Source organism: Chrysemys picta, chromosome 10 (genome assembly GCF_011386835.1).
Source record: "Chrysemys picta bellii isolate R12L10 chromosome 10, ASM1138683v2, whole genome shotgun sequence".
Taxonomy (NCBI): domain Eukaryota; kingdom Metazoa; phylum Chordata; order Testudines; family Emydidae; genus Chrysemys; species Chrysemys picta.
Genome location: NC_088800.1, coordinates 31,701,324 through 31,727,213, shown reverse-complemented (window position 1 = coordinate 31,727,213; position 25,890 = coordinate 31,701,324). Strand labels below are relative to the sequence as shown.

The window sequence follows — 25,890 nt, the reverse complement described above, 5'->3', positions numbered from 1 at the left end:
TCCACTCCTCTCAGACTGAGTGTATATTCCCACCTGATCTACGTTCTGCAAAAATATATGTAGATGGTCAAGTTTGTCTGCCAGTGCTACATGTGAAGTACAGGATGATATCCAATTTTGAACTAAGTATCTCATCCTCCCTAAACTACTTTGGAAGCCAAACATTTTGATTCATTCTCTCTCTCTCTCTCTCTCTCTCTCTCTCTCTCTCACACACACACACACACACACACACACACACACACACACACACACACACTTACTTATTGTGAGGAAATTTATAATGGGGGTAAAAATATAACTGAGAGCCTAGGAACAGTGCTTGCCCTGTTCTGAATAACAGTAAAAATAGGTTTCTCAGATTGCAGATGAATTAAAAATGTCTTGTAATAAAATTTCATTTTTTCCCAAATAGACTTTAAAAAAGAAGAAATTACCAGCAAATATTGAAATGTAAGTTGAGGGACACTGCCAATTTCTGCCCTTGGTTCTGCACATGCATTTATTTGAATCGGATTCTGATCTCTAGTGTACCAGTATACACCCAGAGTGACTTCACTGAAGTTACTTGGTGTAACTGAGATGGGTTTGCCCTGTAATATTCATGTGTTTGGAAAAGTAGGTTGTTGAAGAAACACATTCATTAGCAACACCACAAAGATCTGTGAAGTTGCTGCAGTAACCATGCATAGAGTAAAATTGGTTAAAGTGTGCCAGACTGTGCCAGAAGAGAATGTGAACTGGCAATGTTTAAAGCTGAACTATGTTTTCAGTCCACAAATGACCTGTAGAAAAGCTTTAAAAGCAATGTGTGCATACTTAATAAATCCATCATGTAAAAAATGCATTATTTTCTCAAGGAGATTGCAATATTATTCAAAACGTGCTAAAGTGGGCAGGATATCCCAGGAGTAATTGTGAATTATGAGGTCATCGGGACCTCATTGCAAACTATTTGCAAAACTTAATTGGTGTAATAAATAAAATATGCATGCAAATTAGACTACTTTCTGAATTAGAGGAATCCATTATCCAGCATGGCTAAGATGCTCATCCAATGCTAGTATTAATATATAATTTAAGATATAGACACAGTTTATATTGGTTTCAAATGAAGCCTAAATTTTCTAACTAAAACCACCCTAATAACCAATTAAAGATATTTAATACATTTCATTCTAGATTCTAAGACCTTATTGGCATTCCAGGTAATGCTGGGGTGCCAGTGATCTGGAGTTTATCCCACAAAAGTGGTGGTATATTTTACTATTTAACATAGAAGAAGGCGAGGAAACAAATCTCAATATGAATAGACCAGTTGCATGCTCTCCCATGTAAAAACAGATTCATGCAGCACTGAGAGTAAAAAGTATTAATGGATGATGAAAGACATTTCAAACTGTTGTTTAGTGGTGCATTTGGTATTCGTCTTAGAATTCTAGCTATGAAAAGAATATCACTAATGAGTATAGCTGATTTCATCACCCTGGAAATAAAGTATGGATTAACTAGTCATAAAACTAGTTTGCATCGTAAAAAAATATCTGAAAGAATCAGAGTGAAGAATCTCTTAGAGTAAATATAAATAGATCAGCATAGAGAAATAGTTAACACACTCTGTCTAGCATTATTGCTAGACCCAGTAACACCGTCTAATCATCAACCCCCCCCCAAATCGAATATTACATCTGCTTTTTTTTAAAGCAGCTGATTGAATGAATACAAATGTCTTGCTGTTGTCACTTGGGATAGCACTTGATATATCCCATTTTCTAGACTCTAATTATTCCATTTGTAGACATGAATGCCATTTAGATGTAAGCTAATTCAGCATGGTAACTCAATTAGATTTGTACTGACTAGGATTTATGAAACATCAATGGATTCTTGGTGAGACCAATGGGACTACTGGTTATTTATCCCTAAGTCTTACTGATACTGCCTCTCAGGAGCTCAATTAAACATGCCAGTGATGAAAATGTTTTCTAACAGTAGTCTTTCACAATTACACAAAGATTTTTGTAAGGCATGCCACATGTGTAGCAGGGGCACCATGTAATACGTAATGGAAAGTTTTTCTTTAAGTAGGTGATACAGTATCAGTGGTTCAGAGTGATTCTCATGATAGCTGTGTTGGATTTAAAAAAAAAAAGAGCCAGGAAGATGAAGAACTTAGAATCATAGAAATGTAGGGCTGGAAGGGACTGCGAGAAGTCATCAAATCCAGCCTTCTGCGCTGTAGCAGGACCAAGGAAACCTAGCCTAGACCATCCCTGACAGGTGTTTGTCCAACCGTTTCTTTTTTAAAACGTCCAGTGATGGGGATTTCAAAACCTCCCTTGGAAGCCTATACCTTTATAGTTAGAGAATTTTTCCTAATATCTAACCTAAATCTCCATTGCTGCATATTAAGCCCATTACTTCTCGTCCTACCTTCAGTGCACACAGAGAACAATTGGCCACTGTCCTCTTTATAACAGCACTTAATATATTTGAAGACTGTTATCAGGTCTCCTCTCAAGCTTCTGTTCTCAAGACTAAACAAGCCCAGTTTTTTTAAACCTTTCCTTTTTAAAACTTTTTATCATTTTTTTTTTGTTCTCCTCTGGACTCTCTAATTTGTCCACATCTTTCCTGAAGTGTGGCATCCAGAATTGGACACAGTACGCCAACTGAGGCCTCATCGGTGCTGAATAGAACAAAACAATTTCCTCATGCGTCTTATATACACCATTGCTGTTAATATAACCCAGAATATTATCCTTTTTCACAGCTGTGTCACATTGTTGACTCATATTCAATTTGTGATCCAATATATAACCCTGAGATCCTTTTCAGTAGTTCTACCACTTAGTACTTTTCACTTGTCTTTATTTAATTTCATTTTGTTAAATTCAGACCGATTCTCCAATTTGTCAAGGTTGTTTTAAATTCTAATTCTGTCCTCCAAAGTGTTTGCAACTCCTTCCATCCTGTTGCCAGCTGCAAATTTTACAAGCATACTCTCCACTCCATTATCCAAGTCATTAATGAAAATATTGAATAGTAACATATAAAAAAGGAAGATGACAATTCAAAAGAATGTGAGGCTCTTGCTGAAATTAGCATGGCCAACCGGACATCCGTAAATATGCTAGATGCTAAGGCTTGTCATCCTGCAAGTTGTGCTGTGCAGGCAGACTTCTGCACCTCTGCAAAGCCCCATTGAAGCAAGTGAATGCAGGGGCCTGTCTGCTTATAACAGATGGCAGAATGAGACCTCAGTGAGTGCATTTTGATGGTGTTTGTTGTATAGAGCTGGGCAAATAGCACAAAGGAATCTCTTCTACTATTCACATTTTCAGACAAAAATTGGCTTGACTGCATCTAAGCTCCTTTTTCTGCAAATGTTCTAGCAAATGGGTGCACTGGCAGGAATGTTCCCCAAAATTGCAAAGTATAAGCAAATACAGCAGAATATTCAAATAAAACAAATTTTCTTTCATAATCATGTATATTTCTGATCTTAATAGTTAACACTTATCTGATCTCAGAACAAAAATTTACCCTGTAAACAACACATCCAGTGAAAACAGTTCGGATTTCTGATATTGGATTACTAAACACTTGCAGTGAACTACTCACAGATTAGCTGCAGAGAGTTACTTACAGAAATTATATAGCAAATTTCAAATAAAGCAATTCAAAAACAGACAACATTCAATTAATTCTTTATTAGTTACCAATTATGCAACTAGCTCTATTAAATATGCAAAATCACCTGCAGTCACTAACTCCTTAGCTTGGTTATGCCAACAAACTCTCATCCTCTGATTTAGAAGTAGAAGGTTGTACTATCCAACAAATCCAAGTAACTTGTATCCCCTACTATATTGTGGTAAACAAAGGAAGACTCATGAAATGCTAATGGATATCAGTACTACAAAATGCGCCTGACTTTGCATCCAGGATGCATTGTTAGTAGGGCTGAAAATTTTATGTTAACACTTTTTTGGACAGGAAACTGTTTTCAAGAAAGTGAAAATTCTCGAAGTGTCTGCTTTTTTGACTATTTTCAGATTTTGTCACTGGAAAACCACAACCGTGAAAAATTTTAGTTGAAAAACAATGTTTTTTCAGGGTTTTTTTTTTTTGTTTGTTTTTGGTGGTGGTGGTGGTGGTGGTTTTTTTTTTTTTTTTTTTTTGTTTTTTTTGCCAGCGTTCTGATCTATTTTTTTTTTCCAGTTTCCAGTAAAAAGTTGAAAACATCAGTAAGGGGGAAAGGACATTTTCTGTTAGCCTCTTTACTACTTTGTTTACTAATTCCCCCCACCTTGTTTTTCATGAGGAAATTATTTCAATATTTATATTGCTGTGATTTCTCTTCCCTGTTAACAAAAATCGCAGTGTGGCTGCTCATGTAGATTGCTAGAATGGGCTAGAAGTGATCTGAAAATGGGGAAAATTTAATTTTTTTTTCAAAATTTACTGATTAGCTCAGGGATTATGATTCCTTCCTTGTTACAGTACCTGTGGAAACCAGAGAATCCCTATTGCTTATACAGTATGATGACTCTTCTGATGAGAAAGCAACTGTGGTGGGCAATAGGCAGAAGTGTGGTGGAGGGAACAGTCCATCTCCTAGGGCATGGAGCAGCTCCTTGGATGATCTGTGGCAGCTGCACTGATGTTCTGGAGTAGGCTTTGAATCCCTTATGTTGCCCCCTCTCGAGGGCTGTCCCTAGGTATTTTGGTGCCCTACGCAGCCCCAGGCCTCCGTGGGGGGAGAGGAGCAGGGGGGGCCTGTGACGGGTTGGATCACAGAAACCCCCTTGGGAGCTGCCACCTAATGTACCAAGACTACTTCTATTCCTGTTTTCCCTGCCAGCTCAGGGCTCCAGCACCCTGTCTTGCTGAGCCAGACACTCCTGTCTGCTCCAGCACAGACCCAGGGTCTGAATTACTTGCCCCAGAGCTGCAGGTTTACCTGAAAACAGCTCACAGAAGTGTGCTTGTCTTTAGCACTCAGATGCCCAACTCCCAATTGGGTCTAAACCCAAATAAATCAGTTTTACCCTGTATAAAGCTTATACAGGGTAAACTCATAAATTGTTCGCCCTCTATAACACTGACAGAGAGATATGCACAGTTGTTTGCTCCCCCAGGTATTAATACATACTCTGAGTTAATTACTAAGTAGAAAGTGATTTTATTAAATATAGAAAGTAGGATTTAAGTGGTTCCAAGTAGTAACAGACAGAACAAAGTAAGTCACCAAGCAAAATAAAATAAAATGCGCAAATGTATGTCTAATCAAACTGAATACAGATCAGATCCTCACCAGTTCCAGAATGCTCCCTTTTACAGGCTAATCTCCTTTTAGCCTGGGTCCAGCAATCACTCACACCCCCTGTAGTTACTGTCCTTTGTTCCAGTTTCCTTCCAGTATTCTGGGGGGTGGAGAGGCTCCTTCTTTAGCCAGCTGAAGACAAAATGGAGGGGTCTTCCACAGGTTTAAATACACTTTCTCTTGTGGGTGGAGACCCCTCTCCTCATTCCTATGCAAAGTCCAGCTCCAAGATGGAGTTCTGGAGTCACCTGGGCAAGTCACATGTCCTTGCATGACTTAGTCTTTACAGGCCGAAGCCATTGTCCACATGGTATCTTGTGTGTCTCCAGGAAGACTTCTTATGTGGATTGGAGCATTCCAAGATGCATTGTTCCCCAAGTGCTTCCTGATCAACTACTTAACCTTGCGAATTCCTTCCTAAAGAAACTGACCAAAAGCCTCACAAAGCTTACTTAGAAACCAAGCAAGTATACAGCCTATATTCTTAACCTCAAGTAGAAAATGATATATGTGTACAAATAGGATGAATAGATATAGTAGACCATAACCTTTACGGAGATATGTTACATGGCACAGGCAGCACGCCCCCCCCCCCATAAAGCCTCACCGCAGGCCTCCGTGGGGCGGCTGTGGGGGAGCCTTGCCTCAGGCCTCTGCAGGGGGGGAGCGAGGGGGGGGGCTGGCCCCAGGCCTACAGGGGGGGAAGGAGGACTAGTCACTTTCTGCGGGAAGTGGAGTGACCCGGCCCCAGCCTGCTCTGCTCCACTGGCTCCCAGGCTTGGGGGGAGGAGGGAACCGCCCCTCAGCACTTGCCGGCGGCACAGCTGGGAGCCAGAGGAGCAGAGCAGGCTGGGGTCAGGTCGCTCTACTTACCGGTGAGGGCAGGCCTTACCACTTCTGGAGTCCTCAAGGGAGTGGGGGTGGGGAGGGGCAGGGCGGAGCAGAGGCGGTGGCCCTGGGGAAGAGCCAGAGCAGGGGCTGGAGCAGCACAGAGCTGTGCAGGGCACCAGGAAATTGGCACCAAATTTCCTGGTGCCCTACCCAGCTGCGTACTTTGTGTATGGGTAAGGACAGCCCTGCCCCTCTCCAGGGGAGTGAGAATGAAGGAATCCATGCAGAGGTAACTCCCTCAGCCCTCTACAATCTGCAGGATGTTGTATCCCCTATATGCAACACCCATATTCACGCCCCCCCCCATCAATGGAAACACTGTGGCTTTGCTGAAAAAGGACTTTTCCAGGGGAAGGGACCTGGATTTGCTCCTATATGAGTAACCAAATATCCTACTCTGCTATTACCTAACAGAGAGGAAAAATCAGTGTTTACCATAAAAACAAGAACAATGTAATCCCTACCGCTGTGATCTTTGGGCTACAATCTGAACCAGTTTTCCAGCCCTAATGTGCTCTTTCATTGCAGGTGGGCTGGGTGAGAATTCTGCATGTGTCCCAGCTGCAATTAGCCCTTTCCATTGTCTTCATTCATAAGCAGATCTTGGGTGGAGGCTGGGCAACTGGGCACTGGTTCCCTGGACAAGGCTCTGTCATGGTGTGGAGCACCAGTGGCAGCTACAATTTTTCTTTGTCACGGTTCTGCCTGCTTGTGTTAGAGCAGGCAGTTTGCAGTGGGGTTGTAGCTGTGTTGATCCCAGGATATGAGACCCCCAAGGCGGGTGAGATAATATCTTTTATTGGACCAACTTCAGTTTGTGAGAGAGACAAGTGTTCAGTTACTTTTTTCAGACCTGAAGAGCTCGGAGACACTCGAAAGCTTGCCTCTTCTACCTACAGAAGTTGGGCCAATAACAGATATTATCTCATCCACCTGTCTCTCTTAGCACAGGGAAAGTAATTAGATCTGTTGCTCACATTGCCTAGAGATGTTGCTGCAATTCCATAGGCACCAGACATCTATAAATCCTCTTGCTTTTGATGCTTTGTTTTGTCTTAGGAATGCATCTGAGGCCTGGTCTACACTAGGCGTTTATGTCGAAGTTAGCGCCGTTAAATCGAATTAACCCTGCACCCGTCCACACTGTGATGCTATTTAGTTCGACATAGAGGTCTCTTTAATTCGACTTCTGTACTCCTCCCCGACGAGGGGAGTAGCGCTAAATTCGACATGGCCATGTCGAATTAGGCTAGGTGTGGATGGAAATCGACGCTAATAGCTCCGGGAGCTATCCCACAGTGCACCACTCTGTTGACGCTCTGGACAGCAGTGCGAGCTCTGATGCTCTGACCAGCCACACAGGAAAAGCCCCGGGAAAATTTGAATTTGAATTCCTTTTCCTGTCTGGCCAGTTTGAATCTCATTTCCTGTCTGGACATCGTGGCGAGCACAGCAGCACTGGCAACGATGCAGAGCTCTCCAGCAGTGATGGCCGTGCAGTCTGTGAATAGAAAGAGAGCCCCAGCATGGACTGATCGTGAAGTCTTGGATCTCATCGCTGTGTGGGGCGATGAGTCCATGCTTTCCGAGCTGCGATCCAAAAGAAGGAATGCAAAGATCTACGAGAAGATCTCTAAAGACATGGCAGAGAGAGGATACAGCCGGGATGCAACGCAGTGCCGCGTGAAAATCAAGGAGCTGAGACAAGGCTACCAGAAGACCAAAGAGGCAAACGGACGCTCCGGATCCCATCCCCAGACATCCCGTTTCTACGAGGCACTGCATTCCATCCTCGGTGCTGCCGCCACCACTACCCCACCAGTGACCGTGGACTCTGAGGATGGGATACTGTCCACGGCCGGTTCCTCGGACATGTTAGGGGACGGGGAAGATGAGGAAGGAGATGAGGAGGGCGAGGCAGTCGGCAGCTCTCACAACGCTGATTTCCCCGACAGCCAGGATCTCTTCATCACCCTTACAGAGATCCCCTACGAAGCGTCCCCAGCCGTTACCCCGGACACAGAATCTGGTGAAGGATCAGCCAGTAAGTGTTGTAAACATCTAAACATTTATTTTTAACAAAACAGGAATATTAACAATTAAAAGAATGGGTTGTTCATGATTAGTGTGCCCTAGGCGCTTAACGGTTTAGTAAGGGGCAGTGCAAGTTTTGAAAAGAAATCTAGCAATGTCCGGTTTTCAGTGATTGTCCTGCACAAGCCGCTCTACTGTTTATTCCCTGCTACTGCAGCTACAGTAAAATGCGGTCTATGTGTCCGGGGATAGAGCAGTAATCCTCCTGGGACATCTCGATGAAGCTCTCCTGGAGGTAACTTGAAAGCCGTTGCATGAGGTTCTTGGGGAGAGCGGCCTTATTGGGTCCTCCGAAGTACGACACGTTGCCACGCCACGAGATTATCAAGTACTCGGGGATCATTGCTCTGCACAGCAGGGCGGCATCCGGCCCTGGTCTTTGGAGGCTTTCCCAGAGCATTCTCTCTTTGTCACTCTCGGAGATCCTCATCAGGGTGATGTCGGCCATGGTGACCTGCTTTTAATTAGGTAGGGGAATGTTAGTGTTGGGACTGCTTTCCCGTTCCTTTACAGAACTGTAACCGCTGGTTTGCAGCCACGCGGTGGAGGCGGGAGAGGGGCAGCCGAAAGGGATCGTTCCCGGGGACAGCCGCGAGGGGGTGGGACAGGGGCAGAGTTCCCGCTTGCCGGATTGCTGGCAGCAGGGACTGACATTGATTTAAATGTGAAATGAGGCCAGTGGTAATATAAAAGTTTTAAACTGCCACAAGTGTACGGCTTACCATGTCTGCCTGCAACAGAAATTCCGTTGTGCTGCCTTGCTTCTCAAATGTGCTGTTCAAGACCCCAGGCACTGAATGCGAAGGCCGAGAATTCGACCTTGTGCTGAGTGCGCATATGAAAGGTGCTGTGCATGGTCTTGTTCACAGAGAAAGACTATGTTCTTTGTTCACAACTACATTTATCTTTCTGAGGAATTCACTCCCTTTTTCCCATTTCCACAGCCCCGTCTGCGACTGTCTCACAACCTAGCCTGGAATCACACTCCCAGAGGCTAGCGCGGATTAGGCGTAGGAAGAAGAGGACACGGGAGGACATGTTCTCTGAGCTTATGGCCTCTTCCCAAGCCCAGGCAGCACAGCAGACCCAGTGGCGGGAGAACTTGACCCGAATGCACCAAGCCAACATGGATCGGGAGGAGAGGTGGCGGCAGGAAGACCAGCAGGCGACTCAAACGCTGCTTGGACTACTGAGGGAGCAAACGGACACGCTCCGGCGCCTTGTGGATGTTCTGCAGGAACGGAGGCAGGAGGACAGAGCCCCGCTGCAGTCCATCTCTAACCGCCCTCCCCCGCCACCAAGTCCCATACCCACCTCACCCAAAGTGCAAAGAAGGAGAGGCGGCAGAGTCCCTGCTAAGTCTCACTCCACCCCTGCAGAGAGCTCTAGTAGCAGAAGGCTCTCATTTCCCAAAATTTGAAAAGTTCTTTCCTTCCCGCCTGACAGAAGCCCACGTCCAAGTTTCACCTCCCAATGCCATCTGTAGTTGATAATAAAAAATTCGTTTCTGTTAACTACTGTTTCAATCATGTTCTTTTGGAGGAGGAGGGGAAAGGGGGTTGGTAATTGGACAGGACAGTCTCCATTGGCAGGGTACATAGTCGGGGGCAGGCACAGCAGCAGGGCACATACACAGTGCAGTGATGCAGTGACTAGTTGCCCCGGTTAGTCTGGGAGGTTGTTTTGATGTAATGTTGGGGGGGGGGGTGGGTTGCTCTGTGACTTTGTGGCGGGGGAGGGCAGTTACAGATCTTAAGCGCCGGTCCTTAGGCAGGATCACAGAGCCACACAGCATGGGATCTGTAACCGTCCTCCCCCTGCCACAAAGTCAAATAGACCCCCCATACACACAGTCCCGATCAGGAGGGTTGACAGGCTCCGTTGAAACAAGCATCCCACCGCAGCGGAGCCTGTCAATCCTTGAGTTTAGAAGCTGCATTCGCGTCACAACACTACACCCGCTCCGCACCACAGTCTGCGTCCCAGTTTTAAAAAATTCCCGCGAAAACAGTATTAAAGAAAACGGTGTGCTTTAACAAAGTAGAACTATTTTTATTTCAACACGTGTGTTGGAGGGGGGGGGGTGAAGGGGGTATGTAACTGGATAGGATAGTCAACATTACCTGGGTAAAGAAACGGGGGCAGGTTTAGCTTCTCAGTACACAAACTATAAAGTCACAGGTTACCCTGCTCACTCAGGAACTTTGCTTTCAAAGCCTCCCGGATGCACAGCGCTTCCCGCTGGTCTCTTCTAATCGCCCGGCTGTCTGGCTGTGAGTAATCACCAGCCAGGCTATTTTCCTCAACCTCCCACCCCGCCATAAAGGTCTCCCCCTTGCTCTCACAGAGATTGTGGAGCACACAGCAAGCTGCTATAACAATGGGGATATTGGTTTTGCTGAGATCACAGCGAGTCAGTAAGCTTCTCCATCTCCCCTTGAGACGGCCAAAAGCACACTCCACCACCATTCTGCACTTGCTCAGCCGGTAGTTGAAGAGTTCTTTTTCAGTGTCCAGGGCGCCAGTATAGGGCTTCATGAGCCAGGGCATTAGCGGGTAGGCTGGGTCCCCGAGGATGACTATAGGCATCTCCACATCCCCAACAGTTATTTTGTGGTCCGGGAAGTAAATACCTTGTTGCAGCCGTCTAAACAGACCAGAGTTCCTGAAAACACGAGCGTCATGAACCTTGCCCGGCCATCCCACGTAGATGTTGGTAAAACGTCCCCTGTGGTCCACCAGTGCTTGCAGCACCATGGAAAAGTAGCCCTTTCGGTTAATGTACTGGGTGGCCTGGTGGTCCGGTGCCAGGATAGGGATGTGAGTTCCATCTATGGCCCCACCGCAGTTTGGGAATCCCATCGCTGCGAAGCCATCTATGATCGCCTCCACGTTTCCCAGGGTCACTACCTTTGGCAGCAGTACATCAACGATTGCCTTCGCTACTTGCATCACAACAACCCCCACGGTAGATTTGCCCACCCCAAACTGGTTCGCGACTGACCGGTAGCTGTCTGGCGTTGCAAGCTTCCAGAGGGCTATGGCCACTCGCTTCTGTACACTCAGTGCAGCTCGCAACCGGGTGTCACTGCGCTTCAGGGCAGGGGACAGCAACTCACAAAGTTCCAGGAAAGTTCCCTTCCGCATGCGAAAGTTTCGCAGCCACTGGGATTCATCCCAGACCTGCAGCACTATGCGGTCCCACCACTCGGCATCAACATGACCCATTGCCACTGTGATGTCCTCGGCGCTGGGTCGCCTGCTTTCTGACAGGTCTGTGCTACTCTCAGACTTCAGGACATCACCGCGGTGCCGTAGCCTCCTCGCCTGACTTTTCTGCATCTGCCTCAGGGAAACCTTTATGATAAGCTGCGAGACGTTGAGAGCGGCCACAACTGCAGCGATGGTCGCAGCGGGCTCCATGCTCGGAGTACAGTGGCGTCCGCGCTGTCAATGACTGGAAAAGCGCGCGAACTGTTTTCCCGCCGGCTCTTTCAGGGAGGGAGGGCGGGAGTGATGGACGGATGACGACAGTTTCCCAAAAGCACCCTCGACTCATTTTGTTATCCAGAAGGCATTGCCGGCTACACCCAGAATTCCAATGGGCAGAGGGGACTGCGGGAACTGTGGGATAGCTGACCACAGCGCACCGCTTCGAATGTCGACGCTTTCACCGTTAGTGTGGACGCACAAAGTCGAATTACTGTCCTTAGTGTGGACACACACGTTCGACTTTGCAATATCGATTACAAAAATTCGATGCAAGTAAAATCGAACTACTCTCGTAGTGTAGACAAGGCCTCAGCTAAATGGCTGCAGTTCTCCAAAACATTTGGTAGGTTATGTGGAGAAACTGGGATGCCAGAGCTATGTCTAACATTCAGTCAGGTGTGCATGATATCTAGCAGCAAACTGTTCACTTCTGAATTGGATCCCCATTTGAACCCGGACCTGCAGAGATTGCTAGGCTAATGCATTGTTTACCTAATGTGACCCAGTGCTACTCCACTAAGACTTCAGAACTGCTGTAGGTAACTCCAGTCTCATTTTCGTTTAGTCACCCTTTCCACATTTCTCTCTCACACCACCTTCAATAAATTGTATGAGGTGTGTGATGGGGAGTCTATTAGAGATTTGTCTGTGCACAGTTGGGGTTAGAAATGCATCTGCTTCTAGCAGCCTGCTAATAACTTCCCCATCAATTGGGAAGTATTTAGACTACTAGGCATTTTTGGTTTTGTTTTAATAGAGTAAAGACATGTCCAGGGTTTCCAACAGAGAATGAAGTTCTGAAATGTTACTGGGACTGGAGCTACGTTTACTGGAGGGGTATGTATGTGTGGTTGGTTGGTTCAGTTATCAGTGCTGATTCAATACTGAGTTTCCAAACATGACACCTGCATTTAAAAAGTCCAAACGTCCCACTTAAAGGTCCTTTGTACTTGGTAATTTGAACAATGAAGATTCCAACAAGTTGGAATGTTGACAGCTTTTGAAGGAGGTGTATGTGTCTTGATAATGGATCTTAAATGCTGGAAAAGTTATGACCCCTTCATATTAAGATTCCAGTAGATTGCTAAAATGTAACTTCCTGAAGTCTGATATGCCTAAATAAAGAGGGGAAAAGCTCTGTTGCTGATGTATATTGTATCTGTTCTCCTCTTTGATCTACTTCCATAAGAGACCCCCCCATTCCCAATACAGCTGTTAGTAGCAGGTGGCATGTTCTACTGTTAATTGGTACTGGCTAAATATTGCTGGTGTAGAAACCTGGGAATAGGTGATGCACGATAGACATGGGGTGGCCGTGTTAACCTTGGGGTCATGTCTTGTCATCCATGAGAAAGGGTGTCAGCATTGGATTCCAAACTATATATCTGAAGTAGAGCATTCAAGAAATGCATAACTAGAGGTGTAAAGGATGTGATGTGTAATTTCTACACAGTTAAGGAGCCATCAAAACATTAGGAGCTTTTGGGAAAAGTTTATTAGGAATTAACTTTAACATTAGGGCCTTTTGTTGCCCCAGAATTATTATATCTGAGTTCATTAACTCAAAGCTTCCACTTACTGATTCACCAGAGTGCTTTATCCTATGAGCCTCATTGTAAGCAAAATGTCTGATGCTAATACCTTGGGAGTCATCTACACCTCCCAGAGTAGAAAACTCGGACAGTGGGTTAACTGACGTTGTATCTCTATTAAAAAAGAAGAGTTCTCCACCTTTGCCATTTAGTATTTATGTGCAGAAACATTTGACCCCTGACTAGGGTGACCAGATCACCCAAGACAAATATCGGGACGCGGGGGGAGAAGGGGTGACGCGGGGGGCGGGGCCAAAAAAACACACCTTCCTCCGCAAGCCTGGAGGGAGGCCCGGGAGACTCAGGGGAAGCGCGGGGCCGGGGTGAGTAACAGTCCGGCCTGGTCCCTTGCAGGCAGGACTCAGTTGGGTGGTAGGGCGAGGAGGGGGGCGGCCCGCGGGGCCAGGCGGCGGCTATTCTCACCCCCGGCCAGCGGGACTCGGAAGCAGCCGCTGCTGCAGCTCCCACTGCCGCGGGGACAGGAAGTGGCCATGGCGCTCCGCGGCTGCGGCTCTGGCGCCCCCGAACCCCCCGAGCCGGGGCCTGCTGCGGGGACCCAGCAGCGCGTACGCTGGGCCCAGCCCCTGGCCAGTCGCGTCTGGGCTGCTGCCCAGCTGGTGCTATCCCGCGGCGGCCCCGGGGTGGGGGCAGCAGGCCCCAGCCCCCCCGTCCCGCAGGGGAACGAACGGGGCTGGGCGGCCGATGCCTCTGCCCCGGGGCCGCCGCGGGATAGCACCAGCTGGGCAGCAGCCCAGACGCGACTGGCCAGGGGCTGGGCCCAGCGTACGCGCTGCTGGGTCCCTGCAGCAGGCCCCAGCTCGGGGGGTTCGGAGGCGCCGCAGCCGCGGAGCGCCATGGCCGCTTCCTCCCCCGCGGCAGTGGGAGCTGCAGCAGCGGCTGCTCCCGAGTCCCGCTGCCCGGGGGGACAACAACAGCCGCCGCCTGGCCCCGCGGGTCGCCCCCCTCCTCTCCCAACCACCCAACTGAGTCCTGCCTGCTCGGAGCCAGGCTGGACTCTTACTCACCCCGGCCCCGCGCTTCCCCTGTGTCTCCCGGGCCTCCCTCCAGCGCTTGTGGAGGGAGGGGGAATGGTGAGCCCGGGGAAGAGGCGGGGATTCGGGGAGGGAGCCAATCAGGGGAGGAGGGGGCGGAGTCGGGGGGGGTGCGAGCACTTCCAGGCTCCGGGGCATTTCCTTGTTTGTCCAGTGTCCCGACCGCATGTCGGTCGGGACGCGGGACAAACAAGGAAATATTGGGACAGTCCCGATAAAATCGGGATGTCTGGTCACCCTACCCCTGACTATGGAATGGGGATGCATAAAGGGAGCTCTATTGCTGAAACAATTAGAGATGGATGCGATTGTTACATGATGATGATGATGATGATGATTTTATAGTGCTGTGATGGTCTTCTGTCTGATATGCTACATATTGAGTATCTATTTCCTATGACTTTTTTTTCTATTCAGTTCTCTTTTCTCTGAGCTTCACAGGATAAAGCAGTGAACAAATTTAATGTGTTATGGTGCAGTGAATATGACTTAGCATGTTTTTATTTCATTGTAATTGTTCTCCTTCATACAATTAAACCATTTGATCAAATATTGTCTTTACATAGACACCTTCCAGTTCTGCAGTGCATGTTCCAACCAGTGATTACAATAGGTTCACCATCCTGCACCTATTGAAGTCAATGGAAAGGTTGCCACTGACCTCAGTGGTGCAGGGTCAAGACACACATGAATAAGGCTTGCAAAGTTTAAAAAAATAACCACTTCAAATACTTTTCCTGATAAGACCTACATCGTAACAATATTGTTACTAACTTGATTACAGGATTGGCAGACTCTTGACTTCAAAAATTTAACTTGTTTTAAGTGTCCATAAGCCTCCTGTTTAGCTTTGATCTTTCATTTTATCTTTCCTTAGTTGCTTTAGATTAAAAGGGCCTAAGATGCAGGTGGCACTTTTTACTTTGTAAAATAATGAGTAGCAGATCTGAGGTCTGCTCTCTCTTCAATGTATGCATGGCTATCATTAACATTAATTATTGGTCACACTAGATGAGCACCCTAGTGCTAACAGGTATCCAAGTTATTTCTCAAATGTTTGGTGCATCACTGCAGGCTATGCAGTTTTGCTTATTAAAACTGTTTCTTGATGGATACCTTACCATTACGAAGTACAACCACAAGTCTTTTTTTAATGAAAAACACCAAGGTGAATTTTAGCTTATAATATTTGAGTCCTTGTGAAAAGAGAGCCAAGTAGCTATTACAGAATCGTATCTGCCAATTCAATTCTTACTATAGCTTTAATTAAAATTCAAGCTAATATCTTGAGTTATGGAGGTATTGGTTGTGACTTAAAGGTGAGTTCCATTTTGTACTTAAGGCAAGGATTCAACTACTTTGTTCTGCATGGAAAAAATACAGCATTATCCTTTTTTTACTAGAACTGGTTGAAGATGTTCAGAAGCAAAAATTTCCCACTGGAAATGCCATTTTGTTGAAATCAAACTTTCTGTGGGAACGTGACTATTTCCATGACACTTCATTTAGGAAAAATCAAAACAAAGAGTTTTGACCTTATTGGAATGGAATGTTTCAATTTTTCATTTAGATATAACAGCTCATTTTGATATTTTATACTATAAATATAAAAATAAGGCCAACTAAACTAAACAGCTATCAAAAGATGTTGATTTTTATCTAAACATTTAGATTTTATTGAAATGAAGCACTTCTGAAACTAAAGTTTTCAAAAACTTTCATTTTGCTGGAAACTTCAAACTTCACATTGGGAATGAAAACAGACTTTGAAATTGTGGAATTTACAATAAAATGGGAATTTTAGTTCCCACACATCTCTATTCTGAGGGTACGTCTATACTTACCCGCTGGTTCGGCGGCAAGCAATCGATCCCGGAAGTGCTCGCCGTCGACGCCGGTAATCCTGCTCCACGAGAGGAGTAGGCGGAGTTGACGGGGGAGCCTGCCTGTCGCGTGTGGACCCGCGGTAAGTACCTTTAAGTTCGAACTAAGATACTTCAGCTACATTATTCACGTAGCTGAAGTTGCGTATCTTAGTTCGAACTGGGGGCTTAGTGTGGACCAGCCCTTAGAGATCAAGTCACATCTTATTTGAACCATCTCAACCTGTATGGGTCTTGAAGTGCATATTTCTAATTCTCTGATCCAGGTCTAGTTGTATTGCTATTGTATTTTGCGTACTAAGTGCTAAGCAACTGAGTTTAGTTCACTTCACTTTTTTTACCATAATAGACCAAAGTAATTTATGAAATAATAAAATATATACTGGAAAGGAAGGATGCAGACTATCTGGCTCAGGGATTGATAATTGGAATATAGAACCTTCCCTTTTCAGGTTCAATCCATCCTAGGTTAGAGTCCACCAAAATGTGTTGCTATATGATGATGTATGTAAAATGAGCTAGAGAATCACATAAATACCATCTCATTTGACACCTTTGTTGGCAAACTCAACAGCGAGGCCAAAGGCTCAATGGACATAGAAACGGAGCTACAGGACTTGCCATGAGAGAATCGTTCATGGACTTAAAGCACATTGATACATGTTATATCTGTTCAGAGACACTGACAGAGGACTTGGTCTCCAGAGCTGCCAAACCGGCTCACCTGGACCAGGCACTCAAGAACAAATGAATCCTACCCACACTTATACTACATGGCATCCCATGGCATGGGTGTACTTCAGGTCTAAATTTGACATTTATATGTCTTATCCTGATGCAGGCAATACTTTCCTTGACTTCAGTGGAAGCTTTCTTAGAGTGAGGACTGCAGGACTGAGTCCTCATGGCTCAGTGAAGTCTATGCATATCCAAATCTCCATAGTCCACAGGACTTTTGAGGATGAGAGAATTCAGGATCAAGGCCTGTTTTTGGAATTTAGCACACAGAGAAGCTTCCTTCTATTTATTTAAGTGAAGTATAAGGTAGTGGGTTTGCTGTCAGGGAAAATATCCAACAGGGAGTAGAGCTGTACCTCTACCAGCTCAACCAAGTATAAATATTGGGCCACATGTTCAGCTCCCTTCCACACTGCTTCCCCTTTTCTGAAGTGCTAAAATAGTGTCAGGCCCCCTATGACCAAGTGCAGGGAGTGAACAGATGAGCCCGTACTCTTTTCACTCAGACACCAATTAGTTCCCCTGCAGAAAGCTGATTGAGGTAGTCAGAAAATCAGGCTGGTGGGTGGGGTGAGATAAAGAGCCAATTAGCTCAACAGCCCGGAAGGATGAGGAGACACAGGAAGGAAGTGCAGGGTGTGATGTTGCATTCCATATGACTTTATGAAAATATGCTAATAAGTGTGAATATAATGTAACTGGAATATGCTTCATGCAAAAGGTCTCTTGTAAAGTATCATTACAAAGCTTATAATTTACTGAGTGTGTCCATCCTGTTTGTATGAATGTATAATTCTTGAATCTGAAACTAGGAATATAAAATATAACTCTGAGGTGCTATTGTAATTAAGTGTGGGCCATTAATGTTGGTTTAGAATCTTGATGGCTCCCATCAACTAGGACAATTGACTGTAGATGACTCTGTTTACTTGCAAGCCTTCCTGTGAGTCAGTCTGGGAAGAATGAAGGTTTGGGGTCTCACAGGACATGTGACCATGTCACCTCGTACTGGAATCCATCTTAAATTTGGTGCTTTTCCATTTAGAAGGAGGGGTGGGGACCCAAAGAGACAAAAGGTTCCTGCATTGTGCCAGAGGTGTATATAAGGGAGTGGAACAGAACAAAGTGGGCTGCAGTCGTGAGAAGTCCCCTAGCTACCACCTGAGTTGGAACAAGGACTATACCAGGGGAAAAGATTGGGTCCAGACTAGAAAGGAGTCTAGTCTGTGAAATAAGCTTATTGGAACATCTCTGAGGGTGAGATTTGCCTGCATTTGGTTTCCTACTCTATTAGGCTTAGACTTGCGTGTTTTTGCTTTATTTTGCTTGGTAATTTACTTTGTTCTATCTATTACTACTTGGAACCACTTAAATCCTACTTTTTATATTTAATAAAATCACTTTTGCTTATAAATTAACCCAGAGTAAGTAATTAATTCCTGGGGGAGCAAACAGCTGTGCATATTTCTCTGTGTTCTAGAGGGCAGACAATGTGTGAATTTACCCGGTATAAGATTTATACAGAGTAAAACAGATTTATTTGGGGTTTGGATCAAACTGGATATCTGGGTGCTGGAGATAGGAGCACTTCTTAAGCTATTTTCAGTTAAGTCTGCAGCTTTTGGGGGACGTGGTTCAGACTTAGGTCTGTGTTTGCAGCAGGCAAGTGTGTCTAGCTCAACAAGTACTGGAGCCCCAAGCTGGCAGGGAAAATGGGCTCAGAGGTAGTCTCAGCACATCAGGTGGCAGTCTCAACCCATTACACAAGGATAGAGGGACAGGCCTACTCGAGCCCAGTCTCACAGGGTATGTCTACACAGGGATAAAAGATTTGTGGCACAGCCATGGCTGGCCTTACTTGGGCCAACTGCGAGTTTTATATTCCTCTTTAGACATACACACGGAGACCTCAGGAAAGGGAGACCTCTACTATTGTCAGGTCCTCAGGAGAGGGCCAAAAGCACAGAAGATATTGTAAATAGACTGTTACATGGGGACTGCAGTGGTGGTGTTGGAGGGAACTCTAAAAAATTATAAAAATTACCGTATATAAGCAACGCTGTATGAATCTTACCTTTTTCATTTCCTGCATTTTATATTTTAACCTGTCAACTTTATAATGCATGTTTTTTCCCCTTACAACAACATAAATACACATGCACTTGTGGGTATGCATATATTTAGCAGTAAAATTCAGCAGCTATTAACTGTACATGGTAACACTACTGTTCAACAATAATTTGAGAGGAAATTAAGAACCAGATTCACCCATGTGTTATGTTCAAAAACATGCCATGAAAAAGACCCAATCTGAGAGTAAACCTGGAATGATTTGCCTCAGATGGTTATAACTTGTGACTTCCTGATTCATCAGCTGTGTAAAGAGGCGTGGGGGAAGGGGGAAGAGTGCGGGAAGGCCAGATATAACTTTCAGGTGTTGTCATGAGCCTGGGCAGCAGAAAATGAGAGTAAAACATCACCACAGCTCAGAGCAGCTGAGAAACTGGTGTAACCATTCAGAGCCTTATCCATAAGTCTGTTTTGGGGTCTCATTCAACAGATGGCCCCTCCAATTGCACAGTGTTTATACTGGGACATGACTTATTTCCAGCTCTGAGGGAAGTGTGCCCCTTAACAAGTCACCAACACCACTTCCCATAGTACTGTGGTTTTTTCCATCACATTTTTCCATCTGACCGGGCCAAGCCATTCGTAGTTTGAGAGCTATACAAAATCACAGCCTTGTGTCCTTGTGTGATATGGGTACAGCATCTTCATATGTGTACAACACTATCCATGACGCCTACCGCTGTGGTGCGGTTGAACCCAGCAGCAATTCCATATAGAGTGTCAATGCTCCATTAGAAAACTGGCACGTCAATAAGATATTTCAGAATGGGTGTTAGATCGTTGGCAGTTAAACAGGACAGTTCTTGAAGTGCATTTTCCCCCCTGTGTACTCTACGCTGTACATTAGGCAGATGAAGTGAAGTAATTAAAAGATGTCACTGCAGGAAGTAGGAAGGAGAGAGGAAAGCAAAAGATGAGATCTTCCCTGCTGAAACACAGTAAACATTGACTTCATTATAGCATTGGAGACGTTTCTTCAATTGCTATTCGCCCAGCAAGCCAGGACCACCTCGGTGTCACAACATTCTGGCTGATTCAGGTGATTGTTGCTGCAATGAGGTGTTTCATGCCTGGAATTATTTCTTTGATGGAAGAAAATTGAGAGCAGGACCAGGAACAGATGGCTCATAACAACATCTTAATTCAGGAGAGCCAAAGTAGTATTTTCATTATGGAGTAGTATTTTGAAATTGCCTTCAGGTGTTAGTTTAAGAGAGTAGAGAAAAAAGAAAAGTTAAAAAGATTTTTAAGATTTAGTAAAAGGGATAGAGTGGTACAAATCAGATCCAGTAATAATGCCCTACAAACCTGTCAGATTGTAGTAAAGTGACAAGAGCTAGCTAAAGGGAAACATTGCCCCATGTATGGTGATGGACTTGTTTCACTTTGATGAATCAACTGGTTTGAATTATTAGAAAAATGAAATGTTTGCCCTGGTTTCAGAATTTCCAAATGCCCCTTCAGGATAAAAGGGACATGCATTATCTCTTTTTAATAATTTGAGACTTGATTTTATGCTATGCAAAATGTTATCTCTTTAAAGCACTAACATAAATGTTAAAACAAATTCATGGTGCAGCTGAGTTTCGTGATTAACAGAGTTCATTTAAATAATTTCTTTTCTTGCTAAACTTTCCCCCCAAACACTGAGCTTCTTTTAATAAACATGTAATCCTAACGGTTTATTATGCCACTTTCAAGAGGAAAATTCTTGGCTGCTATGAATGTCAACATAAATTAGGATTAATCAGTCTAATTCCTCCATGAATTTACAGTGTTTGTGTACTAGATTTTATAGAAAAATACTTGTCTTTCAATTCAAAGCCCAGTATTGTGTAGAAAAATCACTTCCTGACATTTTCCCTGTCTCTGAAAGTTGTCTTTGGGATGCTGTTATTTTTATTAAATATGGAATCTAAATTATGTAAAAGACAAAGAAAGATCCATACACAAACACTTTAAATCTGTACACATTTGAAGAAAAGCTCTCGTACGTTTCTTAAAAACACACAAATTAATATTGCTTACTTTTCAGCAGGAGTAAATTAGGGTCTCAGAGACCTCCTTGGAATAGTCTGGAGTTAAATAATATTGCATGTTTTTCATTTTACTATGATGAATGCAAAGCTATTAAATAACCTTTTAAAGAGTTGGTGTAATTATCTGTAAACAGTAATTGTTACAAAAAAAAGGTCAAGTTGTCCTGCCATTAGATGTTTATGGATATAAACTGGATTTATGTTTCCATAAAAAAAGGCACCGACTAACTAGATTAATTCTACACAAACTAAACCAACTGTAGTAATATTTAGACACAATAAAAATGATACCAATTAAAACTATTTTATTTTTTTGTGTCATATTGATTAATGGTGCACTAAAATTAACCAGAGACCTTAAAAATCAGGATGGTTGCAGGAAGGCATCCACATCTCAGCATTATTACCAACAAGAAGAGCAGTTAAGGGAAACAGCCCTGCAATAGTATGAATATTTAATTAATAATTAGTCATGTAATTTCTCCTCAGGAATTATTATCCCTCAAACTGGTTTGTGAATTTAATTATTAGCAGCCTTTTTGTTTCCATGTCCCCTCATTACTGTCAGGATTGATGTAACATAAACTTCATTAAAAATTAAAGCAAGAGTCTTAATTACAAGGCTACCCTGACTGAAGTCAGAATTAGCCAAGTCAGTGATGTGCAAATGAGTGCATTATTTAAGAAACATGCTGGAAGTAGTTATGCTAATGTGGAAGGTTCACAGTAGCAGACCTTTTCACTTGCAGTTGCATATTCATTAAATGCACTATGCAAATTTAATGTAGCAGCCTTAGTAATGCGTTGTTAATTTATTCAGATTTATTGAGTACGACTTATAAAAAAAATACAAATTTAATTACTCTATCTAGTAGGATGATATTAGGAAAGATAGCAGAGGTTTAAAATGTGTTGATCTGGATTACTGCAGTTTGATGGAGGATGTGGTATCAAAGGACACAATTTTGATAACTGGGCTTGAAAGAATATTTGATTTACTTATGGAATGATCTAAGAAATCACTAAAATTGCACATGCTACTTCCCAATAGGAGAGTAAAAAAAGTCTCAGTTGTATTAACTTAAGAGCTAAAGCAGTGCTGAGTCCACAGTCTAATGGATGTAATGATCCTACGGAGACCAGTAAAGGTTATGTATGGAGATCTATGGGAAGCAAACTGTCTTTGTGGGAAGTTCATTGGTAGTTACATGTTCCTCTGCGATGTCCCTGATTATCAAGTTTAACAACAGGAATCCTATCTCTGTTCTCCAGCTGTAACTGCACCAGCAGCACAAGACAATTTATTAGTACTGGGTTGATGTGAAGTTTAAGGGTTTTTTTTTTTTTCTTTGCAGTTTGCATATAAAACAAAAAAAACACGGGAAATTTACTATTATGGAGGTTTTTGTAACTGACACATTTTCCCCATGAAGCCTTCATGTGGAAAGGAAAATGGTATAATTGGACCAAACTATCCACCAGAAACTGAAACCCTACACTCTCAAAATCATTTGGATGGCTAGAGAGGGACACATGCCAGTGACTGTAACCTGCTGGGTGGAGTGTGCTGTGGAAAAGCTGGGCTAGAATAATCCATTTTCCAAGCTTCTTTGATCTTCCCCTTTATTATAGTTACAATCTCTGGTGTATATCAAGATGCATAGCTATAAGAGAATTATTACTGTAAACATTCAACTGGTCGGGCTATCAGTCAAGTGAACCTAACCAAGCTTTCTTGTTAGATGATCCATAAAAGTTTTCAAGGAACAAACTGTGAACCTCTTACACACATTAGTGAGCTGTGACTCCAGTGGGGTTGCTTGTATAACTACTCACCAGTGTGTGAGAGAGGTTCACAGTCTGGGCCCGAAATGAATATCCAAATGCTACCATTGTGTTCTCCAACTTGTGTAAATTGGATTTCATGTGACCTTTGTATATATGTTGTCTGCGCTGTTGTGCCATTGAAAACTGTGGGCATCTACTTGATAGTTCTTCGTATATTGTGGAGTGGGCACTTAAAATTAATTAATGGATAGAAGACCCAGTCCCTGCAAGGTACCGAGGCCTCCACTTCCATTCTATTCAGGTTATTTAACTGCAATCATCACCATAGTAATTGAGTGCCTTCCAGTAGTGTATTAAATCATTACTTTTCTTTGTAGGACCTATAGGCCTTGTCTACACTGGCAAGTTTCTGCACAGTAAAGCAGCTTTCTGCATTGTAATTCTTGGTGTACACACTGCCACGCCACTTAGTGCGCAGAAACTGCAGTTGCAGTGCTGTAAAAAAACCACCCCCGACAAGAGGCGTACAGCTTTCTACGCCAGGACTACAGCGCCGCGGCGCCAGTGTAGATACCTTGGTCGATTACAGTGCTGCAATTGGCCTTCTTGGGAATTTTGAAAGTTCTCTTCTTGTTTGCTCGGTGATGCATGCAGTGGTCTCAGCGCATCTTTCCAGGTGACCATGCCTGGTTCACGCACCAGGGGATCCCCTGCTGGGAGCAATGCCAAGCTGCTGGACCTCATCGGCATTTGGAAAGGAAATGGTCCAGTCCCAGCTGCACTTCAGCCATAGGAATTATGATACCTAAGGACAGATTTCACGATGCATGACAGAAAGGGGCCATGACCTGGACACACTGCAGTGCAGGGTCAAAGTGAAGGAGCTGCATAATGCCTACCACAAGGCATAGGAGGCAAACTGCTGCTCCGGTGCTGCGCCCCTCGAGCTGCCAGTCTCACAAAGAGCTGGACGTGATACTCCGAGGGAACCCCACCTCTACTGCGAAGGCCACTGTGGATACTTCAGTAAAATCAAGGGGGTAAAAATAAAAACATGCAAGGTTGTTAATTGCCTTGAGGCCTTTCAGCTGCTCCATTTTTTGGCTACCACCCTTAGGAACTGATATAAGCCTAGGTGGGGTTCCATGGTAGAACTCAGACTAGGGACTTAAAACAAAATCAAGGATCTGATTTCCTCCCCCCCCCCCCCCCCCCCAAGCACTCAGCACACACACAACTCCAGCTGAAATCAAAGGGAGTTGCAAATACTCAGCACATCTGTCAGAAATAGGATTTTCCCTCCCCAAGCCCCGGTAGGGGTATAAACTACATCAGTAACACCAGTTCCCCTTTCTACTCTTGCTCTGCTGTCTCTGTTCCCATGTATGTAGGGTGACCAGATGTCCCAATTGTATAGGGACAATCCTGATTTTGGGGTCTTTTTCTTATATAGGCTTCTATTACCTCTCACCCACTGTCCTGATTTTTCACACTTGCTGTCTGGTCACCCTACATGTATGGTCAGTCATTTATAACCTCTTTCTTTGCTGGTTGAAGCTGAGCAGTCCTTTCTGAAGTCACATGGCTTTTCTCCTTGGAAGAACAAAAGAAGCAAGCAGCACAAACTTTCTTCCTCGGCCAAATGCTGAAGTTAGAAGGAGTTTTACTAAATTACCATTAATTTCAGAGGATGAGGATTTGGACTCCTCCTCCCCCCGTTCTCCCCCCCCCCCCCCCCCGTATCTAAAACCAACTTCAATTTAACAGACAGTAAACTTCCCAACAGGGCAAATATTTACCCTCATGGTGTACACACAACTGTCTGGAGCTCCTTAATCCAGACTTACTCTGCATCAGTGGTGTAATGACAGAATCCTGAGATAGAAGCCTTTCTAAGCAGTACCATGTAGCTGCTACATGGTGTCATGGTTACAGGGCTAGTTAAACCTCTGACCTGTTTCAGCACATGCCCTTTAGGTATGAGGCCTCATGTCTTTGCCTCTCTGTAGTGGAATCTCCCAATTCTCCCACTCTTAGACAGGGTCCTCCTGGGCTATCATATCCCGAGATCAGGGGTGGGCAAACTACGGCCCGCAGGCCAAATCTGTCCCACCAACCATTTTAAGCCGGCCCTCAAGCTCCTGCTAGTGTGTGAGGTCTGGGGCTTGCCCCGTTCCAGCCAGGGAGCAGGGTCGGGGACCATTCCATGCGGCTCCTGGAAGCAGCGGCATGGCCCTCCTGTGGCAGGGCCAGCTCCAGGCACCAGCCCAGCAAGCAGGTGCTTGGGGCGGCATGTTGGGCTCTTTGGGAGCGGGTCCCTCGCTCCTTCTCAGAGGGAAGGACCTGCCGCTGAAGAAGAAAGTGGCGCGGTGGAGCTGCCGCTGATCGCGATTGCAGCTTTTTTTCCCCCCGCCGCTTGGGGCGGCAAAAACCCTGGAGCCGGCCCTGTCCTCTGGCACTCTGATGGGAGCTGCATGCAATTTCTATTCTCAGATGTGGCCCTCAGCCAAAAAGTTTTCCCACCCCTGCTGTAGATCAACCATGCTTACCCTCAACAGGTCTGACTGGGTTCAGGTACCTGTGGGTCTTCACTTAGAGAGCTTGTGGCTTGAGATGAATGCAGTGACCTGAAACAGCCTTCTTAAAGCAAAGTATTGTTTAATCTTAACAGTCGGAACAAGGCAAAGCATAAGAGAAGAGGGCTATGGAACATTAAATGCCTATAAATATGTCTTCCTTACCTAAAGTCTTAGGAGGTCAATCTTACCCCAGACAGCAGGAAGTTAGTCTGTTCCCCAATAGTTTCTCTGCCCCTGTCGTCGAGGGCCTGTCTTCTTATCCAGCCTAAGTTCTCTGTTCCAA

At 44.7% G+C, this 25,890-nt stretch overlaps 1 protein-coding gene across 1 annotated transcript; it reads left to right on the top strand.

Annotated features, from left to right (window-relative positions):
* Positions 1–7,286: 7,286 nt before the first annotated feature.
* On the top strand, positions 7,287–9,818 carry LOC135973945 (uncharacterized). The gene is made up of 2 exons (XM_065559516.1): positions 7,287–8,264; positions 9,259–9,818. The coding sequence occupies exons 1-2, from the start codon at positions 7,688–7,690 to the stop codon at positions 9,732–9,734; spliced, it is 1,053 nt and encodes a 350-aa protein (XP_065415588.1). The 5' UTR covers positions 7,287–7,687; the 3' UTR covers positions 9,735–9,818.
* The last annotated feature ends 16,072 nt before the right edge of the window (positions 9,819–25,890 follow it).

Coding starts and splice junctions, on each gene's coding strand:
- LOC135973945 (XM_065559516.1), top strand. CDS start 7,688: ATGCAGAGCTCTCCAGCAGTGATGGCCGTGCAGTCTGTGAATAGAAAG. Junction 8,265..9,258: donor ATCTGGTGAAGGATCAGCCA/GTAAGTGTTGTA, acceptor CCATTTCCACAG/CCCCGTCTGCGACTGTCTCA.